At 37.5% G+C, this 24,118-nt stretch overlaps 1 protein-coding gene across 1 annotated transcript; it reads right to left on the bottom strand.

The window, feature by feature from the left end:
• Positions 1 to 467: 467 nt before the first annotated feature.
• On the bottom strand, positions 468 to 23,876 carry LOC129685592 (inactive ubiquitin carboxyl-terminal hydrolase 53-like; the record flags this gene model as incomplete). The annotated part of the gene is given in 5 exon segments (XM_055619105.1): positions 468 to 3,624; positions 5,113 to 5,209; positions 19,267 to 19,343; positions 21,320 to 22,052; positions 23,733 to 23,876. Coding segments are annotated over 5 exon segments (1,973 nt in total), but the record flags the coding sequence as incomplete, so codon positions are not given.
• Positions 23,877 to 24,118: the final 242 nt, after the last annotated feature.

The raw sequence follows: 24,118 nt of genomic DNA, 5'->3' as shown, positions 1-24,118 counted from the left end.
TAGTTGCACTTGAATTGGCTTAGGACTTGGAAGAAGTTTTTAGGGAGACATTAACCTCAAGTTACAGGATGTAAACAGCTCCAAATACCAGGCCATGAACACAAGCTACATTTGGAGGTCAGTTTTGATGAGGGTGAACTGTGACAATATAGAGCGTGGGCATTAGGCCAAACATTTTTCATAAGGCTTCTTAGTCAAGAATGGATTTTTCTTTTGTTTTTACATTTCATGTTGTTTTCTGAAGCAACATGCCTTTCTGAAGCAAGGCATCATGGTGCGGCTCTGTACAGAGCTTTGCAGACCAAGCTGGCCTCGAAATCAGATCCACCTTCTGCCTCTGCCTCCTAAGAGCTGGGATTAAAAGTGTGGGCTACTATGCCCAGCTGGCTTTCTTCTTTTTTTAATAATTTAAAGTGATTGGAAAACAAAATAATTTCATGACACATGAAAATCATATGTAATCTAGATTTGATGTTCATAAAGTTTTATTGAAAAACAGTCCTATGCACCCATTACAAATTGTGTAAGGCTGTTTTCAACCCAAAAAGCTGTGTAGTTGTTCCAGGATTTTCTATTCATGGTCTAAATCATTGACATCTTGCCATCTATAGAACAGTTGCCAGTTTCTCTAAGAGCTGTGGTTCTGACTTTGGGATTTAAATTTTAGGAACATCCTGGGCTAACATTTTGTGATCTTTAAATTTTTTTTAAATGTTTCCCATTATTTGTGTGATATGTGGAAGGAGACCACAGTCCATAAATGCAAAGAAATTAAATTTCTCAATTTTGTTTTGAGCCAGAAGAAATTGATTTCACATGAAAATATAATATTCTGGAGATAACTATTTGAAACATGATTACATTAAGAAGCTACAAGCTTATAACAAGGAAATATTGGTTAAAACTAGGCACCAGAGAAGAAGAAATTTACACAATTAGCCAATAAATACTGAATCTATTCTGTGTTGAATCAACAAATGATCAGTTTCTACTTCAGTCAATATTATATAATACAGAGGGTTTTAACTGAGTAGTGTATTAAAATAAGAAATGACATTTCTGTTTGCAAACTCAACTGAGTTGAAAAGGTGACATCTATGAAACTGCTGTAAAATTCAGAAATTAGTTTAATGTCAAATAATACATTCCCAACAGGAAATATGGACCAAATAGATTTTTTTAACTTAAAAAACTTTTTAAAAGCTATTAAAAATAACAAGCTCTTTTCTAGTATTTTACAATGTTATAAAAGCAAGAACTATAAACACTGACATTTCAAATACAACTTTACAAACTTTACATTATTTACAAACTCTCCATATTAAAAGCTGTTAAAAAATAAGCTTTAAGGATAAATTTTAACTTTGATATTCAAGTGTTCCTGAAGAGACTATAAAGTAATGATCACCAACTATTATGCTATAAAAGAACAATAAAAACAATATTTGGCCAAGAACTGATAACAGTGTGAATTCAGACTTTTATAATCAAGTTTCAGTTTATCTCAAAGTACTTTTCTTAAATACACTTTGGGTTTTTAACAATTTATGGGCCTTGTCAAGCTACTGATTTTTAAAGTCATGATTATGAACCTTGCCCATTTAAAGATATTATAAATGTTAAAAATAAAATCATAATAAGGCAATTCAGCCAATTTACTTTCAACATAATAATAAAATCCCTTTTAGTATAATTAAACTCCACTCTTGATGGTAGTGGAGATAGTTACTATTTAAGAGAAAAAAAAAAAAAAAGAATGACATTTCATTAACATTAAACCTTTATATAAAGGCAGAAATTTAATCTGGAAGCCTCAACAGTAAAAACACTGATAATCGTTAGCAATCTTTAAGTGATCAAAGCAGTAGTGACAGTCCCAATAAGAAAGTCCAATGTCAATTTGTAACACTGGTTATTAGCAGCCTAAAGTAAATCAAACCAAAGGGAAGACTTTTCACATTTCATATAAAGCTATAAAACAATTTAACATAACAAGATAAATAATATACTACCATATTTTTTACTTTTAACTTATATGACTGAGATATTTGAGTACAAATTACAAAGGTTAATTTATGTTAAGTAGATATTCTGAAAAGTTCTAGGAACAAAATAAATTTTATGACCTTGAGATTTTAATTAAAAATTTTTTGATCATTAAGGCAAATGCTTTTCAGATGGTAACATAAGAAATCCATGGGCAGTTTTAAGACACTTGAATGATCATATGTACTGGACTATCACAGAAGTCAAAAGCATGTGAGTAGAGCCATCTTTGGTTACCCACCAGAAAGTGCTCTGTTAAAAGCAAATACTGCTTTCCCTAGACACACTGCATTTCTTAATTAGCAAAATGCACCAGCCAACATTAAATACTAGTTAGTATGATAATTACACATCTACAGCCAAATTAACAGGAGGCATGGTGTTTGCTCAACTGTTACATACAAATAAATTAAATTACATACTCCCTTACTTTTCAAGGTATACCAAGACTACTGAAAGGAAATTTCTAAAGTATTGAATAAATTGATCATAAAAATTTATCAGATTAACCTGACTGATTTTCACAATACAAGTTTTTGTCTTACATATCCTTAGATTTGGTCAGTTGGTATTTCTAATGGCTGACGCATTTATCTTACAATGCATTCCAGGGTTTGTATCTTTGTTCAGAAGGGCAGGGTGAACCAAGATGACCATTATGTAATGGATCCCTCTACTTGCTCAGTCTGAAATAGTGAGTTATTATTACAATGGCCACTGCTCTCTGGAAAACAGAGCTTGGGTCTCTGATGGTACTTCAGTCTGTATGTATCAGTCATGCAACTATCAACTGAGAAATAGGTAGTCAATGAAATTGTTTCATTTGGGCACACAGAACTAGAGTCTTGATCTGGTTGGCAGAATGCACCGACTACAGCTTTTGAGTTTGCCTGGGAATCAGATGAACAGTTGGAGGGGTAGCTGTTGGCAGCATGCTGCTTCACTGGAATAGTTTCTTTATCTCTCTCGTGGATCATGTACACACTCCCTTCTAAACTTGTTCCTGAGGCTGTACTCAAGCTGTGTTTTGGAAAACTGGAAGAATTAGCATTACATGCTTCTGTAAGTCTGACACCAGGTATAAATCCAGCTCTCTCTACCTGTGGCACACTGGTTGTAGAGTATTTCTTTGGTGGCAAAGGGGGTGGTGAACGGTGGCAGTGAAGTTTTGGCATCTGACAACTATCAGTATTGCAGGCTGACTGAGGCTTATGTTCTCTGGATAGAGAGTTCTCAGAGTAACACTGTTCTGTGATGTTTTGCTGTGGCCAGAATATGAGGGGTCCAGTTTCAGGCTTTAGTCCAGCAGTTCTCACATGTGAAGACAATGAAGATGATGGTAAGACTGTTTCATTGCTGCTGACTCTCTTCCCAGCCACAGAACTGTCATCAACATGAAATGGCAAGCCTGTTCCTTCAGGATCTTCTGTATTACACCACTCAGAAAACTTAGCCTCATTTGTTTTTTCCACTTTCTGTTCATTTGCCTGGTAGACACTTTCTCTTGCAATATGGTCCTTAAGCGTTTGTGGGCTGGTTGAAGGAAATAATTTGTCATTGGTTTCACCGATATGTGACCTGAAATTTGAAAATAAAAATAAAAAAATAAAGCCAAATAACCACGCAGGGAAATGAAATCTTTGTCTTGTGGTTTGATTTTCCTAACTTAGAGTTTTTATTTTTACAACACAGCAGTAGAAATGGGGGCTACTTTTTAGCCATTAACATTTTCAGTTCTCTCTGATCCTGAATCTATATGCCAGAATAGTACATATATGCTTATTAGAAACATTTACCACTTTGAAAGTCATTAGTTTTTTCTTTGTATGACAGGTAGAAATGGGGACAAGACTGAACCCAGGGCCTATGCTTGCTAATCAGGCACTCTACCATGTCACTATATATCCAGTCCTCAAGTCACTTCCTCTTAATTAAAACTGTGAACTTAAAAACTCATTTCAAATTAAAAACACTGAAATTGTATTTATTATGATAAAATATAACGTATCATTTAAAGAAAATGTTGAAAGCAAATAATTTAATATCTCATTTCCTACCAAGATTACGATGTTTATAGGCATATATATAGGCAGCAGAGTGTCTCTACATTTAAATTCTGATATATAATGCAGGACAGTGTACTAATTTTAATTAAGACTGTCTTGAGGTAGAACGTAACTTTGCAGTAGAGAAATAAAATTATTTTCTCCTATGGTGAAGCTATCTTTGTTCCATATATTATTTGGAATTTAATGACAACAGAATGGCTCAGTAGATACAACTATGACAAAATCTCAGCTCCACTGCTTTGTGTATGCCACTTTATCTAAATTCCAAGTTTTGTTTTTTGGAAATATAGTAGACCCTTCTTATTCATGATTTTAGTTACTCAAGGCCAACTGCAGTATGAATCATTAAATGAAAACTTCCTAAAATCATTAATTCAGTTTTAAATTGTACAGAACTAAGTGGCATTCTATTTAGGATATGAGCCATGCTCTTTGCAGTCCTCCATTTGTTTCTGAGTCCTATCCGCTCACCTACAGTGCTTGTGTTCACCTAGTACGGGCTTCACAGTGCGAGCACAGTGATTGATGGTGTCAACTGTGTCATGCTAAGAAGGAAATGCTTTCTTTAAGTTCCTTCAAGTTCTAGACTTAGGGAACTTGGAGACCAGGCTGATGCTCTAACCTCTTCAGTTAGAACCGAGACCATGAAGGAGGAAAAATCAGTAATGCTGGTTTTGTTTATACCTCAAACTGCAAAAGTCAGTGTTACAGAGTAAACAACTGCTTAGTTAAGATGGAAAAGGCATTAGGCATCTGCCGGTAAGGATATCGGCATTACTATGCTCCTAGTATATATGGAAGTGTATTAAAATAATCAAGTACCATACCCAGCAGTTTATAGGCACTCTGCTGTTAGGTCTACATGCTACGAAATAATTTTAATAAAATAAGCATTGTAATGCTTTCAGATTACAAATTCACATGTAATCTACCAGAGTTCCCATTATACATGAATTTAGAAACTGAAATGTTCCTATTTCTAAATATCTACGATTACCTTTTTATCAAATGGCTTTTTATTTGCACATGTGATTCTGAGTGAAGCTCGAGATGTTTATCACCTGCTTCCAAGGCCTGGGCTGCTTTTTGAACACCTTGGGGGAACAGAGAAGGAAAATAAAATTATTTAAATGATCATGTAGAATTTATCCTATTCATGCTTACATATATGTAAGCTATCTACGAATATGTAGCTCTTCTGCCAGTAAAGAACAAGTGCACGAGTCATCATAACTGAAGATAAGAGCCCCGCCCCCCTTTCCCCTTGACTAAAGAATCCTTTTATGCAGGACTACCTCTTCTCAGGGAGTCAGCAATCCCAGAACAGTGTTGTTCCTGGTCAAGCATGCTTCCCCACTGCACCATCTTTACTGATAAAGGCCGACAGTGGAGAAACCCCGAGTCTGAAGACATGCGAACTTTAAGCAGGCCTCTTAACCATTTACACTGCCTCCTTTATGTTGTAAGAATCCATTTTACCTACCTCACAGGGATGTTTAGAGACATCAACTGAGTTAAAATAACGGGATGACATTAAAATAGCACAGAAGACAAACTTCTATCAAGCTACGGACATCAAGCTTTAAGAAATATCATTTTCATGCAGAACTTGCTCAAGATAAATTAGGTAGCTAATGCAAAACCAGATCTGTATAATTCAAGCCTGTGCTGAGAGCCTTCTACACACAACAGGCATGTGCTCGACCACTGAGCCACGCTCAAGTTCATGTCCACACTCTTGACCATGACTCATACTGTGTCCTGTGTGACTTCATTTACCCTCAATTTTAATGATGCAAAGGTTTTGAATGTTAAAGGCACATGAAAAATAACTTTACAATCTGATGTGTTATTTCTAAGGAACACTAAATTTAAAATCAAAGATCACCTTTTCTTTTAAAAAATATTTAGTACCCCAAACCCAATATTGTATCATATAAAAGGTAGCAGCTCTACCTCTATTTTCTTCTAAACACTGATTCCTGGAAGACTACCTACTCAACAGGCTTTAAAAATATAAGTGTTCAGATTAAAGTATCTGTGTATCAGTATCATTTTAAAATAGCTCAAATAAAAATAACTATCACCTTCTATTCAAGACTGAAAGATAAAAATTATAAGTTAAGATGAAAGGGAACTTGGACACCTGCATTTTTACAGCAGTTTACCTAAGAGCATCCTGGTTTCTGATACAAATGTTTGATGAACCTGAAGATCTGAATGTCAAGAGACTGTACAAGAGATTTAAGGCAGATAGGAAAACATCAACAAAACTACAAGTACAGAATTATAACCAAAACACAAAAGTAACTTTGGAATTAATGAACTTTTCTGAACACCAAAGCATCAACAATTGGAACCCGTGCTTACATGTATCCTGTTAGTCATTGCCATACACTTGTGGTTTTAAAAACAAAAATTCAGTGAAGTCCCGGCAAGCTGCCTCTAAGCCTGAGGACATGAGCTTACTCCCTGGGACCCAAGTGTTAGAAGGAAGAGAACTACCTCCCTCTTGCAAGTTATTCTGTAATTCACAAATGTGGACTGTGGCCAGTGTGTGCACATGCATGTGCAAGCATGTGTGTGGGGACACACACACACACACACACACACACACACTGTACTGTTAAAAACAAAAATAAAAAATTTCAATCAATAATAAGTTCATTGTACAGATTACATATTTTTATTGTATGTAGTTTAATTAGGAGAAAACTGGATGTGTAGTTGCAGCATGTACAAGTATAATAGTTGTTTTAAAAAGCATTTTAGGACTGAGTTTGGGTTGAATCATCTGATCTTATCATGGAATCATTTTTACCTGATGACAAAGCATGGTACTGAGACTTGGGTTTTGCCAGAAATAGTCTTGAAAATTAAAAAAAGGTGAATCTGTCACTTTAAGAAAAATAACTGCTAGGCTGAGATACCCCAATCAGTAAAGAGCTCACTTTGCGAGAAGGAGCTCAGTTTGCCAGGCTTAGTGGCACATGCAGACATAGGGACAGGTACAGTTCTAGAGCTCACTGGCCAGCTGCCCAGCCTAGCTGCTGAGAACTCCAGGTAGGAAAGAGACAACCCTGAGATATATTTTTAACTCAAAAATCAAGGTTGACAGTGCATGAGCAACATTATCTGAGGCTGTCCTCTGACCTCCACATCCAAGTGTGCACAAACGCACACAAAATTGAAACGACTGCTGGTGATATTGTCAGAGAGAAAATTTAAGCTTTTAGTAAAATTTTGGAAAACTTGTATCTACCATAATCAGTTCTGCAGCTTCCTAATACTCATATTTGTGGTGTATTAATAAATAGTTATAAAATAAAATAATTTATCAACATCTTAAAGATTTGAGTAACTTAGCAAAGCAGTTTCCGTTCAAATGACCATGTAGAAATTACAAAATCATGCTCAGATAAAATACCCCTTTAAAGTTTAAGTATCAATGATTTTAATGAACAGATGAAACCTATTCTGGTTTCACATTTTATATTGCAATTATCCTTGAAGAAACTATGGATGGTGTGTATGGTCAAAAAAGAGTGCTGGTCATTTCTAGGACAAACAACAGATCTGACATTTCCCAGCTGCTCTGTGCGAGGCTGGATTTTCTTCATGCACTGAGGCCAATCACACAGCAGTCTGAGTGCAGTGCTAAAAGGCGGCAGCTGGCGGCACAGCCACTCACACCTTTCATTTCACTATTTTGTTCTGAAAGCACTTTTTAAAAAAATCAAACATTCCCCCGCCCATTATCTGTGTTTGCCATTTTTTCATCTTTCTGGTGCTTGGTCTTCAGTCCCAAAGAAGTCTTGTTTATGTTAGCATGCGTTAGACTTTTCTCTAAGAGAATAAATACTTAAAATTCTTTTTCTCCACCATTAGCATAGGAAGTGCTTATAAAATCCTCAGAGATAAAATCCTGTTGGAGATCAATCCTCTTTTAAGGATATAAAGATGTTCCAAAACACAAAATTTCCCACTTTTCCTGTCCTAATTGACAACAGTGTTCTCTTTTAAAAACATCATCCCTAACTGTTCTACAAGAACAATTTCCCTTTCACACTTAAGGAAACGAGTTGTGGGAAGTCAGGAAACGTAACCAATGCTACGCAGCTGGCATGATAATCACTCAGGTGTCTCAGGGTGAGCTGAAAGCAACTGCTCCTCTCACTCCCAGGGAGCTTGTATTTGCATATACTATTAATATACAAGCAACTAATCACCTCTCATGCTGATGAAACAAAGCCATTAGTTTAAACACCAGATGACATGGTTACCTACCTACCTACCTACCTACCTACCTACCTATTTATTTATTTATAATTTTAAAGATGCAGCTCACGCAGGTCTAAAATTCATGATCTTCCCCCCCTGCCTCCTATACAAAACCTACCACTATACTCCACACAACAATATTCTTTAACAAAGGAATGCCACAGAAAATACCCACATGCTTGGAGTTACCAATTCACAGTACAATTTAAAATTCTTTTCTTTCATAGTTTAGTTGATATTTTCATCACCCATTTATCTGTTTTCCCTCATTCTCCTGGTTCTAATTTATCTGAACAACAGATCTATGACTGAAGGCCACAAAGAAGGCAAAAGAAAACTGAAACTAAAGTTTATAGATCATTGAGTTACTTTAACTTAGGTGCCCTTTTAATCCCTAAATAGATTTTTTTTTTGTCTATTAAAAACAAAAAAATCTGATTATTCAAAAACTCAAGTGGAAACTACAACATATTAAGATAAATGTTACTCTAAACAAAACAAAAAAATCAATATTTATTATCAGGAAGTTAAATTTTGGAAATGAATTAAAGCTACAGATTAGCATCATTTATTCATTTCACATTGATTAAAAATTCATTTTACTTTGTACCCAATACATAAAAATATGATTTGTAAATATATAACAAACATTTTTAAAGATAAAAATTAATTACTAAAAAAACAAAACAAAACAAAAAAACCCAATTCTTTCCTTATACTAATTATTCACACATAAGCAGCAGGAGGCAGCAGAGGGCTTATAAACATGTTTGAAAATTTAATATCACCATGGCAGGCATTCAAGCCAGTGGTTTGACTTCAGAATTCCATCTAACTTAAAAATAGATGTGTTATTTTTCTCTGCTGCTGACATAGACAACCACATGTCGTACAAGAATTTGGCTCCATGTTCTTTGTAAATCTGACAGTCCAATTTTAAAACTTGGCACAGAAGAAACCTCAATACTAAGGCAAGCAGCTTTCACTAATTCTATAAAAACTCCATAATATAATATTCAAGAAATTGGAATAAATGCCTTGTCTGAAAAGAAGGCTCAGTTTAGAACAAATTCATGGGGAAATACTACTCAAATTAGCCTAGAGAGTGCAATCTTCACTCATTATTGCAGTGAGATTTAAATATACAATTTTAATTATTACAGTTTTCAACTCACATACTTCAACTTATAATTACAGATGCTAAGTCTTCAAGAACAGGAAACTAATCACTGACTTAATTTAAAAAAACAGAATATAATTAAATATTTCAGAAGTATCATGAAACTTTAACTGTCTAAAAACATTTTTCTACCATGTACTAAAAAGATATAGAAATAATTTAGTGTATACTAATCTGGGTTATATGATGCCTGAATTTTGTGATGTTATAAACTAAAATGGTAGGAGTCAGTAACTTCCTCTTTCACTGGGATTACATGATATAGAAAAACCAAATATTGTTACTTGTTATAAATTGATCCCAATACTAGTTTTTATAAATGCATAAGTTATATTTCAAAAGGATCAGAAAAGATTAAAAAACTGAAACTGGTACACGGAATATCTACCAAAAGTCCCCTAAATAATTTAACATTAACATTTTTACACTGCTTTGGACATTAAATAAGTATACAAATTATGGTCTTTTATTTCTAAACCCCTCAATGCTACCACCACTGCACCACTGTTTGTGTTTGTTTGTTCTTGTTTTTTCAAGACAGGGTTTCTCTGTGTAGCCGTTGCTATCCTGGACTCACTTTGTAGACCAGGCTGGCCTTGAATTCAGAGGCCTGCCTCTGCCTCCCTGAGTGCAGGGATTATAGTCGTGTGCCACCGTGTCCAGATTCTACCACTGTTTCTAACACTTCTCTATCAAGAACTAATGACCTTTTGTTTGTGGCTGCTCTTGAAGCTTTCCAGGTCTCTGGTTCCTCTGTGCAGTGCCCTCGCCTGGATTATCCCTTCCCAGCCACTGAGACTCAGTCAGACCTGCCCACAGTTGTTCTTTCCCTCTGGCTCTCACTCCCAGTCTTCCTCAGACCCAGATTATTTGCTTTTGTCTACTCTTGTTTTGCAGTTTACAATTTTCCTGAATAATATGTTCAAACATAAGGCAGTCAATTCCACATGTGGTGGTTACGAAACACAAATTTTTCCTGATTTGTAGATTCACTGAATAATAAAACCCACTTATCAAGGTGATCAGTTCAACAAATTAAGAAATAACATGGTATCGCTTCCTTTATTCACCTTCTTCTTATTCTTCCATTTTGGTAAGTAGTATCTAATTATATTAAGCCCAAACATGGCTTCCTTTCTTTTCTTTATAATGTATGCCTACCCACTTAAGTCATCTTTCTGGACCCTGGTACTGCCTTATTAGTTCATAATCATAATTGTAATCATATATATATATATATATTTAAATTTTTTCCTTTTTTATTTTTAAAATTATTATAATTTATTCACTTTGTATCCCAGAAGTAGCCCCTTCCTTCATCCCCTCGCAACCCTACCCTCCCTCCCTCTTCTCCTCCCATGCCTCTCTCCAAGTCCACTGAGAGGGGAGGTCCTCCTTCCCTTCCATCTGACCCTAGCCTATCAGGTCTCATCAGGACTGGCTACACTGTCTTCCTCTGTGGCCTGGCAAGGCTATATTCCCACCAGAGGGAGGTGACCAAAGAGCCAGTCACTGAGTTCATGTCAGAGACAGCACCTGCTCTCCTTACTAAGGTACCCACTTGGAGACTGAGCTGCCATGGGCTACATCTGTGCAGGGGTTCTAGGTTATCTCCATGCATTGTACGTGGCTAGAGTATCAGTTTTTGCAAAGACCTCTGGTCCCAGATTTTTTTGGTTCTGTTGCTCTCCTTGTGGAACTTGTGTCCCCTCCAGGTCTTTCTATCTCCCCCTTCTTTTATAAGATTTCCTGCATAGTGCCCAAAGTTTGGTTATGAGTCTCAGTGTCTGCTTTGATATACTGTTAAGTAGAGTCTTTCAGAGGCCCTCTGTAGTAGGCTCCTGTCCTGTTCCCTGTTTTCTCCTGCTTCCACTGTCCATCCCATTTGTTTTCTGAGTAAGGATTGAGCAACTTCCCTAGGGTCCTCCTTCTTGCTTAGCTTCTTTAGGTGTGAAGATTTTAGTATGTTTATCCTTTATTATATGACTAATATCCATATAGTAAATGCCTTTTAGGTTAAGGCAAAAGTCAATTTTCTCAGTAATCAAAATTCACCCACTGCTACCAAAGAAAATAATGAAGCTACATCAGATTTAGGTTCTGCTAATCCCTCTTGCAGTCATGTCATGACTGCCGCAGCTCTACCCTCCAGCCTTGCATGTTGAATTTTTTTATAGTCTTCATGTATGCTTATTTCTCAATTATTTCTCTTTGTATTTCTTTTATTGTATTTAAAAGAATTTGAAATCTCACTAGGAATTTATTTTAAAAGGGAAGCTAAAGAGTTCAAATATCACCATGGCATCTTCAAGAATACCCTTGTTTTTGCAGCAGAGCTCATCATATAGAGATAAGGCTATATAGTATCTCTAGTAATAAAAAACTGAAACCCTCTAAGGATCTTGGTGGCCGACATACATGTGGCAGGTGTTCACAGACACACACATATAAATTAAAAGAAAACGAACTACCACAGGACCTTGGATATGCACTAAAACATGATCGTGAGGACCCGAGCATCCACTTGCAAACTAGGGTTCACACTAACAGTGTGCATAATAGCTAAGAGGCGGCAATGATGCAAATGTTCATCAACAGACTAATGGATAAGCTTTAAGAAAATGAAGTTCTTGGACAGCAACAACAGACATGCTATTCTGGATGGGCAAAGCCTGGGAGGCCTCGCCGCTGCACAAAGAACTGCAGGCCACTATGGAATGCTGAGAGCAGGAGAAAGAGTCTTCCCCAGAGAAGAGCACAGCAACTGCTTATCCAATACCAAATGATCAGCTCTGAAACAGCAAAAAACATGCTACACTCAGCAGATTGTGTTTAAGTATTTCGGAACACACACACACACACACACATACACACACACACACACACACACACACGCACCTATATTTGTGTATCTATCTATATATACACACATATATGTTTATAACAACAATTAATAAAAACAGTTCATGAATTTGAAAGAGAGCAAGGAAGGACACATGTGAGGGCTTGGAGGAAAGGCAAGTGGGAAATGGTGTAGTTATATCAAAAAATAAAAGAAAAAAATGAAGTGTTTATGTGAGTTACAACATGGATAACTCTTGGGGTTATGATGAATAAAATAACCCAGATACAAAAGGATAAATACAAGTCTATCTATCTGAGGCACCAAAAACAGCCAAACTTCGTGACAAAACAAACAAGCCAAACCAGAATGATCCTTGCCAGCTTCTTGAGGAGAGAGGAGAAGAGCTGTTTAGTGGGTACAACGTTTCGATTTTGATAAAGTAGTTTGGAAAATGGATGGCTGTACGATAACGTAAAGTACTAATAACACATAAAATAATTAGAATGGTAAATTTTGTATTCTTTACTCAAGTAAAAGTAAAAATGCAGTGCTACACACACACTCATGTTGAATGTGTAAACTCACCATAAAACAATGAAGTCTTCATCAAAATCTCTATGACCTTGTGTTTTTATAGCCTTCAGGAAGTAAGGAACATTTACTGAACTTGCAGTTATTGTTCATTTAACTGACTCCTGCTGTGATTTCTGGCCAACCTTTTACTGTTTCCTGTAATACTTGGTTACTTAGACTTTTATGAAATTTTTAAAACAAGCCAGGCATTTTGATATGGGAAGGGAAAGTTATTTCCTTAATATAAAGTGTTTCCTCCTGATAGCATACATTTGATAAAAACAAAATAAATCAACAAATAATCACATTAAAGGCCTGTAACCTGAAAAATAATCTCCACAAACACCTCAAGGAGGATATGGACTAAAATATTTATAATTGGCTACTTTGGCTACTTACGGCTGTTTCCTGTGAAAAGTAACGCCCCTCCCTCTGAATTCTAAAACTTGAAAACATTTTCCTTTATTTCAACAGTGCAGCCCTTTTCTCCCAGCACAAACCCTCACGTTAGTTTGGTTTATAAGCTGCTACATATTTTAGCATATCATCTGTAATAATTCCATGCCACTACATATTGTTTCCAAGTGAACCTTTTCTGATGACTGCTTATTAATTTTTCTTAATGCCCATGGTATCATTATAGCTATCACACACACGTAATTCAGCTCTAGGCATTTGTAAAACTAGACTCTCCCACTCTCCCTGGTATTGTTGTAGCTATCACACATACTCAATTCATTTCTAGGCACTTGTAAAACTCACGTTCCCATTCTTAAAATTAGGCCTGCTTATAAGTGTTGGCACGGACAATGGGTGTGAGCAGAAGTACCATTCTAGTGTGACATTTGAAGGGCCCAGAGATGGTTCTGCATGTTATAAGCCCCTTTCATTTCTATAACTACTACACCGCTTGTGTGAGGCATTGACAGACACCTAGCAAAGCAGCTCATGTTGGCTCTCAGAACATAGGTATGAGTAAGGTATAAACTTGTGACAAGACGCTGAAATCTTGGAGATATTACAACAGTGTAAGTGTGATAGTTAATCTGTCAAACCGACAGAACCTAGAGTCACTTAGGAAGTACATCTCTGGACATGAACTGAGGTACAAAGACACAGGCTAAATGTGGCAGCATCTGGCCTGCAGCTCTGGACTCAGGATGAGCATTCATCTCTCCCTGCTTCCTAACTGCAGATGCAGTGTGACTCCATACCTAAGTTCCCCTGGTCATGCCACCCTTGCCATACCGAGCCTGTGGGGCACAGGCAAAGGAACTTAAGTACTGCCACTTGACCTCAGACTCCATTTTACCTCAGCTGACCAGCTCCTTCTCTAAGCAACAATATTTCTTCAAAACATAATGCCTGTTCCTAACAACAAAAAGAACAAATGAATTTGATTGGCTGGGCAAAAAGCTTACATTCAACATCAGTTGACAATGATGGAATACTTGGGAAAGTCCCTAATCCCTGAGTTCAGATTGGGGAACACTGTAACTGTAACTTGGCTCAGATGCCTGCAGTTTTTATCCTTACAAACCCTGATTTAGGCCCTACTCAGGGCTGCCAGAAGAAACAAGGCTCCCAAGTTCTTGTCTGGCCCTGATGGAGCAGCGACTCCACAGATGTGGTGGGAATAATATAAGGTTTTGCTGTTTCATGAGCCCACTGGTGTATTCTCTCCCCTTCCTCGTGGCACCCAGTGGGCATGGTGTAGCAAGCTGTAAGATGCTCAAACTGTAAGTCAAGGTAACTCAGGTGGCAACATTAAAACTAACTTATACAGTAAGCCGTACATCCTGACTGATGTTTCCCCCTTTTCACTGCCTGATGTAGCTAACCCCATTTTTTAAAAGCCTGTGAGTATGAACTTCCTTATGGCAGGGAGCCAAGCTCTGGTTGGCTGTCTGGAATAAGGGAATGCTGTAGTACCCTGGTCTCAGTTCCGGGTCACAATTTAAAGTAGCGAGCCCGTCTACACTATGGCCTCAGTTCTGCTTTGCCATCTGAGGTTAGAGAGTGCAGAGGCTGCACACATTTATGACCTAGGTCATCCAACAAGGTCAGAGAATCCAGTCTCCACCAGTATCACAGAGTACACAGTCACTGTGGCAGGCCATTCTGGTTCCTCACTGTTCATATCCTATTCAAATTATCTCCTCCAAAAATCACAAGCCCCACAATAATGAAATTCAGTGAAATAACCCAGATAAAATTACTGACACACAATTCAAATGACCAATTTTTAAATATGTTCAAACAAGCCAAAGAGGACATGCATACACTCAAGAACACAAATAATTACATAAAACAACAACAACAAAAAAATCAATTTGGGATATGAAAACAGAAGTTGATAAGGAGATAGAAATACTGAAGAAAAACAAACTGAAATGACAGAAATGAAAATTGCAACAGGTCAAGTAAAAGTTCAGTGGAAAGCCTTGCCAAAAGAATGACACATGTAGAGGACAATATTCCAGGACTTGAAGGTAAAGGAGAGGAATAGGATCACTCATATCTAGGCATACATATGAAAAATCTTTGGGACACCATGAAAGGTATAATTGATGAATTATGGCCACGGAAGGAGAATAGGAAATATTTTCAATAAAATCACAGAAGATCATTTCCCAAATCTTGGGAAAGAGATACCTACTCAGATACAAGAACATCATATAGACAGGACAATAAAAGAACCATGTCATACACTAAAGCACTAAATATACAGAACAAAAAAAGTATGTTAAAAGTTGCAAGCAGTAAGGAGCAAGTTACATATTGAGGCAAGCCCATCAGAGTAATTGCTAACTTCTCAATGGCTTTTAAGTGCTTGAAAAATATATAACACAAATTCTGAAAAATCACAACTTAACCCAGCTTAATATACCTAGCAAAACTATCTATCCTAAATGAAGGAGAAAGGAAAAATTTACCATTACAAAGGCAAGCTAAAGAGGTAGCACTATAAAGGATACTGGAAGGAATTATTTCAGACAGAAAGGGAAGATAAGAGGCCTACAGAGAGAAACAAGATAGTAGTTATACAAAAACAAAACAAAAAACCAACAAACAAAATCAACAGAAAAAAAAAATCAATATGCACTTTTCAATATTAACTGTTTCAATGTCCCAGATAAAGACAGAATCTAGCAGATTGGATTGGAAAACAGAATCCTTCCTTTTGTTGCTTCCAAGAAACATACTTTGCCATCAAAGATAGACACAGTCTTTTGGTGAAAGAGTGGAAGAAGATTTTCTCTGCAAATAGGACAGAAAACAGGCAGGCATCCCTGTTCTAATACCTACAAAAAAACAAACTTCAAAATCAAATAAAATCTAATCAGAAAAGATAAAGAGACACTTCATCATCTGTAAAGGAACCCAACAAGGATATTACAATTCTAAATATATACACCAAACACGGGCTCACCCAATTTCATAAAACTTTTACTACTACATATAGAGACACAAATTTATTCCAACATAGTAAGTTGATGACTTCATTATCCAACTTTCACTAGTTGAGTGATCAGAGAAAAAAAAAATACAGAGAAACACTGAAATAAAGTCACACTACGCATCAAATATCCAAAGAGACACTACAGAATATCCTACCCAAACTCTACAGATTACAAACTTTTCTTAGAAATACATGACACTTTCTCCAAAACGGAATTACATAGAGAACACAAAGTCTTTTTTTCTTCTTTTTTAGCATTATTATTTACAATTTATTCACTTTGTATCTCAGTTGCAGCCCCCTCCTTCTTCCTTCTTCTTTCTCTATCCTCCTTCCCTAGTCCACTGATAGGGGAGGTCCTCCTCTCATTCTGTCTGACCCTAGCCTATCGGGTTCCATCAGGACTGCCTGGATCCTCTTCCTCTGTGGGCTGGCTAGGTTGCCCTACCTGGGAGAAGTGATCCAGGAACAGGCAACTGAGTTCATGTCAGAGACTGTCTCTTCTCCTCTTACTAGGGAACCTACATGCAGACTCAGCTCTCTATGTGCTATATCTGAGCAGGGGGTCTAGGTCCTCTCTATGTATGGTTTTTGGTTGATCACAAAGCAAGTCTTAGCAAATATAGAAAAAGTAAAATAATTCCTTTTATTTTATCTGATCACAATGGAATAAGACCACAAATTAATACCACGAGAAATCATAAAATATATACAAATTCGTGAAAAACAAACAGCACAATACTGAACATTCACTGTGAGAATAGTCAGTATTTCTAGATCATCGAAGATCTAGATCATGAAGGAATCAGAAAGAAAACTTTCAGAGTTCATAGAGTTAAAAGAAAAATGAAGGTACAACACACTAAAACCCATGGGTATGATGAAGGTAGTCTTAAGAAGTATAGCTCTACATACCTGTATTTAAAAAAAATCATCAGAAAGATCTCAAACAACCTAACGATATACCTTAAGACATCTTCTGGACATGGTACAGTGGTTGCACTTACTACTCACTGCGGCTGTGGTATCTGTACAAGACCTGTACAAGTTTGGGTCCATTAACATTTCATTGTGGATGGGGGTGAGAAGACTGAGGCCTCATCCCTCCAGAGAAATTCCACCTATTACCTCCAACCGACATTCAGGCTGGAAGCTAAGTAAACTCAGTAGGTCACACACAAAAACTAATGAAAGCAGGAGGGGTGCTTATTGGAAGGAAGGCTCCAATGGAAGAGAAGGGTATGAAGAAGAGACTGGGGAGCAACATTATTCAAATTCAGCGCAGTGGTCAAGAGCACACGTTACTCTTGCAGGAAACTTCAGTTTGGTTCCCAGCACTCCATGTAAGATAGCTTACAACCGCTTGCAACTCCAGCTTCAGGGGATCCAACACTTCTAGTCCCCTTGGACACTAGCACTCATTTGTACACAAAGGCATACCCATAATTTATAGTAACATAAGTTCAAGGAAAACGCAAACCACACTTTGGAAAACCAATGTGTTCAAAGGTCCATCAAATCAAACCCCAAATTCAAGGTGCTACTGGGGTGGGAGGGCCAGGACTCAAAGATTTCATCATGTAAATCAAAGAAGTAAACACTAATACTGGAATGCTGAAGGTATTACCATATGGAGGTACACAATCACGGCTAGTGGGGGTCTCGCTCAGTGGGCAGAGGTGTGTGCCATAAAATCTTAACCTGAGTGTGACCTCTAGAACCAATATGGTAGAAGTAAGAGAGCTGGCTCTCAGGTTGTTCTCTAACTGCACACGCATGGTGGCCTGTGTGTGCACACACAGTCAATAAATGTAAAAACACTGTGTTTTAAAAGGCTATTCAGCCTTTCAAAGGCATGTTCAGCTAATCAAAGTGATAAAAACTAAAATCAGTACTGTGAGACAAATATGAAAAACAGCATGATTAGACAGTATATACAAAAGTTTGATGCCTTTATCCTGTTGTTATAATACATGCATAAATTAAAACACAATTATTGGTGTTATAGTTACTTAAAATGTTATTTATATTTATCTATTTGTTTTGTCTCACTCTATCTGAATGGCCTGTAACCTGCAATCCTTGTGCCTTTCTTAACTTCCTCAGTGCTGGGATTACAGGCACAAACACCACTCAAATCCAAATAATTATTTTGGCCATATAGGGTTTTCTAAGGTGTTCTGGATAGTCTTATGTCAACTTGACACAAGCTAAAGTCATCTGAGAAAAGGGAGCTTCACTTAAGAAAATGCTGCCAGCCAGGCATGACAGCTCACACCTGTAATCCCAGCACTCAGGGAGGCAGAGGCAGGTAGATGTCCATTGAGTTCCAGGCCAGAGTGGTCTATAAAGCAAGTCCAGGACAGCCAAGGCTACATTGAGAAACCCTGTAGTTGTAGGAAAGCCTGTACAGCATTTTCTTAGTGATCGATGGGTAAGGGCCCAGCCCACTGTTTGATGGTGCCTCCCCTGGGCTGGGAGTCCTGAGCTCTATAAAAGAGCAGGCTGAACAAGACAGGAGGAGGAGCAAGGCAGTAAGCAGCACCCCTCTTTGACTTTTGCATCCGCTCCCATCTCCAGGTTCCCGCCATGTTTGAGTTCCTGTTCTGACTTCTTTTGATGATAAACAGTGATACAGAAGTGTAAGCCAAACAAACCCTTTCCTCCCCAAGTTGCTTTGGTCGTGGTGTTTCATCGCAGCAATAGAAACACCAACCACAGACATATGGTATATCATGACAGCAGACAATAAGGTACTGTAGATCACTCTTTCCAGCAACCATCAAAGCGTACTTAAGTGTGATTTTACCTTCTAGGAGGTCTCTGCTCTGGTGAGATATGCACTCCGCACTGTCTGCATTGCGATCGCTCATCTTAACCTGCTCACTGGAAAATCAGACACACAGCCAAGCAATTAGTTATTGTGCATTATGTCAGTGTATTCTAAGAAAGGAAATAGCTCTTGTTCAGACACTGGATGTGCATTGCTGGTGTTCTGCTTTGTTTATAACTCAGGATGACCTAGCATCCACAGTTCTCTTGCCTCGGCCTCTGAAGTGCTGGAATCAGTGACACGGCTTAATGCACTATTTAATACAGCTTCCAATACTTGAATATATACAACAAGAAATTGCTTTGTAAGCTAAATTAATCTGCCTAATAATTAAAATGCAGGTTTATGTCTTTATGAAGTCTTGTTCTTTCTATTATTTGTACTACTGCATTTCAAGAAGTGTCATGAAATTTATAATGCTAAGAGGAAAGTTCCTTTAATTCATTATGGAAACAATTATTTTAATAGAACAGGAGTAGATGATTCTTGTAAGATCTGATTTTTTAATGAATCAATGTGGACAAGCACTAGGTAAGAGTATGTCTTTGAAAAATTAAAATCAGAAAAAAGTAACAAGAATGATATTAAGAAATCAGCCATTAGGCTGAGAGCAAGCATGTTTGAGAGATTATAGAAACATCTAAATGTATTGTTGATAACAATAGTAATAAAAATATGTATTTAGAACTCATTAGCTGATCACAAACTTATTTGAATTATTTTATATTTGCTTCCATAGAACTGGGCTGTAGTAAGAGAAACTACCCCAGTTCTGAGATATACATGTCAGAGATGATAATTTATATATATATATATGAAATAATTCCACAATAAGCTAAACTAAGATACCAATTTTAAGTCAACACTTTAAAGCCTGTAGCAAAAAATAGTTGAGGACTGGAGAGCTAGCTCAGTAGTGAAGAGCTCTGGTTGTGCTTTAAGAGGACCTGAGTTCAATTCCTACCAACCACATGGTAGCTCACAACTGCCAGTCACTCCCGGGGATCCAACACCCTCTTCGGGCCCCAGCAGGCACTGCAGGCACGCATGTGGTGCCTGAGATACAAATCAAACACCCACATTCCAAAAGCAATGGAGAGAACAGGGTGGGACATCCTGGTCCCGGGGGAAGGAGAAAGAAAGAAAGAAGGGTGAGGGGAGAGATCCAAGAGGACAGGATCGGGAAACGTTAGGAGAAATGAACCAGACCTAAGATATAACTAAAAAGCAAGTATAATGTGGGAATTATGAATGAGAGGAGGCTATGCAGGCTTGGAGGTTTAGGATGGAGTAATTATTGCCCACCATTGTGCGCCAGCTTAATTAAATAGACCCTAGTCTCTATGTGCTGATTTGGGTATACAACTGGTTTAGGAATAACCACTGTTTAACTGAAAGTTAAATCAATATTAGCTATTAATAATCAACAGCTTTTAAAAATCAAGCTGATAATAATGAAAATAGTTCCTGTGATTCTGTGCTTTTCAAGTTTCCTAAGAACAACAGTCATTATTTTGAAGTTAGGAAATAACTATTAAAGTTGAAAGTATGAAATATCAAATAAGCTTTAATATACTAGGTTTGTCTCCTTACTCTAAGTTCATGATGTTTTCCTGCTTTGAAACTGTTACATAAATTGTGGACTGACTTAGGCAAGTGAAACCTGTGCTTTTTAAAATTGCATTCATTGGCTTATGCTAGGTAAGCAGGAAAACATCTTTAAAGAAACAAAAAGAAGGGTTTGTAGAGATAGTGCAGGAGTTAAAAGCACTTCTTGCTCTTCCAGAGGACCAGAGTTGGGCTCCCAGCACCCACACGAGGCTCATAAGCAGTCTCTAACCCAGTTCCAGGAGATACAATGACCTCTTCTTTCCTCCACAGGCATCCCCTCACACACATGGTATACATTTACACACACACACACACACACACACACACACACACACACACACACACACACACAAATAAATAAATCTTTTTAAAAATAGATGAAGAACAGTGAGGGCGAAATTGCTGATCTGTGTATTACCTGAAGGCTTTACCTCCACTGATATCCACCGCTGCTCCACTTCCATCAATAACAGGCGAGTCCAAATTAGCAGATCCGTTACTGACATGATCGCTGCTTTCATACCCAGACTCTGTCCTTTGCATCTGCCAGCTGTTACCAGGACCTCTGCTCTCTGTGGTGCCAGTACTTTTCTCTGCTCCTTTTCCATTAGTTTCGAGGGAACTTCTGTTTCCTGCCTCCTGCTTCATTTCATCTTCATAGATGGTCATTAACCCTTTTTGCTTTGGGTTCGCTTTTGTCCAATTATTAAAACTCTGCTCCTTGCTACATTTAGGTCTGTTACTGATATCTGACTTACGCCTTGGACTATGTTGCTTTTTTTCACTTTCGCTAAAAACACTATCAACATTTAATGTTTCTCTCATCGGTTTCCAAGCACGGTGGCGGCTTTTAGCCCTACTACTGCAGCCGCCTCCTTTGTCCCTTGAATCCTGGCTGCTGTCTGTGTCATAGCCAGTGCCATTGTCACTCTTAGCTTTGCCTGTTGTTTTCTCTCCAGAAACAAAAAGATTCTGGGATTTGCTTGAACTTATCATTTTTCCAGAGGTGTGGCTCTCCTGGGCAGCTCGGTCATGTTTATAGGGTCCTTTGCCTTGGCTATGGTAGAGATGAGGGTTCCCTTGTTGTCTAAAGCCATCTGGGGCAGGAGGTGATCCAGACTTGAAAGGTGAAAAATCTTCATCAACCAAATCTTAAAAATAATAACAGTACACAAGACATATGAAAATAACAAAAATGAAGACATATCACATACTGATTTAGAATTAAAACATTCACTATCAGATGTGGTATTACCTCAGCACTTGGGAGGCTCAAACAATGAAGCAAGAAGATCATGAGTTTGAAGCCAGCCTGGGCTATGTAGTGAGATCATGTATCAAAAACCCAATCAACTAAAAAAAAAAAATTTATTTACAAATGAGAGATATTTATAAAATTAACTGAGCTTTAAAAAGACCTACAAAGTAGATCATAAAAACTGCTTTTTTCATAAAGAATTAAGCATTTTGGCTCACTTATAATTAACAAAAGTCATAAATACATTTCTCATGTCTGATGTTGGTAAAGTTTTCCGAGTTCAAGAATGAGACACACTGTCACTTGGCTTGTGAGGTGCTGTCTTAGTCTTCCAGGACAGCAGAGGGCATCTGTCCAAACCAGAAACAAACACACCCTGAAGGAGCATCCATTTCAGGAATGTCATATCACACCCACACACCAAAGTATGCGCAATGTCACTGTAGCAAATCCCTGAACTCAGCCTTTAAAATATAGTGGTAAATTTATAACCATGAAAACATGGTAAAATCAAAAAAGGTTAAGTTTATAATGCACTGAAAGCTACTGGATTAACAGCAAGCAGAAGTATGGGCAGTGAGAAGCCCTTCTAAGTCTCCTTTTTGTTTTCAGCACTGAGGATCATCTAAGCCTTGAACATGCTTGTTGGCAGGTGTCCTACAATAAGCAACTTCCCATGACCTTCCTCCTTAGTTAGTAAACAAACTGAATTGCATTTGTAAATGAAAGGTAAATAGAGGTAAAAATATCAAAACATAAACACTAGTATCTTGTGGTGCTTTTATAGAGAGCGGCCACCATAGGCCTGTATGTTTGCGTGGTCCCCAGTGAGCTGAACAGTCTGAGAAAGATTAGGAGGTGTGGCCTTGTTAGAGTATGTGTGGTAGTGTTGTTGAAGAAGGTTCGTCACTGCAAATGGGCTATGAGGTTTCAAAAGCCCACACCAAGCCCTGTGTCTCTCCTACCTACGGATCAGGATGTAAAGCTCTCAGCCACTGCTCCAGCACCATGCCTGTCTGCTTCCTGCCACAATAATCATGGACTCACCTTCTAAAACTACAAGCAATCTCCCAACTAAATGCTTTATTTGACAATAGTTGTCCTGGTAATGGTATCTCTTCACAGCAATGTAACAGTAACTAAGACATATCTCAAAATTACAATTAAATAAGAACTGGAAAATTTTTCTTTTTTTGCATTTTGTACAAGGGCATTCAAGAAACCATACTGCGAAACATGTAAATATCTAAAATGTAACATGTAAACATACACAGTATAACATCAAACTCCATTTTGTTTTATTATGGTTTTTAAATATTTACTTATTTTTATGTATATTTGGTGTTTGGCATACATATATATTTGTGTGAGGGAGTCAGATCCACTGGAATTTGAGTTACAGACCAGACAGATGTCACCTGCCATGTGGTTGCTGGAAACTGAACCAGGGTCCTCTTGAAAATCAGCCAGTGCTCTTAACCACTGAGCCATCTCTCCAGCCCCAAAACTCCATTTTAAAATAAGATTTTTTTGCCAGTTCTTTTTAAATGACTTCTCTAAGTGCTTAGCTTACCCCTTTGTCGGCCTGGATCTTTCCTTTGTCCCTTTTCTAAATCTCTCCGTTGAGAAGAAAGTGCATTTTTCTGTTCAATAGCTTTCAGAGCACATTCTCTGGAAATATCTTTCATCCTTTCTCTTTGATCATGGCTTGACTTAACTGTAAAGGAAACATTCTTATAACGATATACATTATTTTCCAAGTTGTTTATCAAAAGTAAACCCTGAACCAAAAAAAAAAAAAAAATTATAATAAAGAAAAATCATGGCCCAGTGAGATGGCTCAGTGGGCACTTGTTGCCAACCTGAATTCAATCCCTGGCTCACAGGATGGAAAGGTTTGTTTTCTGACGTTCACACACACACACACACACACACACACACACACACACACACACACAC

Source organism: Psammomys obesus, unplaced genomic scaffold (assembly GCF_907164565.1).
Source record: "Psammomys obesus unplaced genomic scaffold, mPsaObe1.curated_primary_1811, whole genome shotgun sequence".
Classification (NCBI taxonomy): Eukaryota; Metazoa; Chordata; class Mammalia; order Rodentia; family Muridae; genus Psammomys; species Psammomys obesus.
The sequence above is the reverse complement of the archived record's forward strand: the minus strand, read 5'-3'. Positions and strand labels throughout refer to the sequence as shown.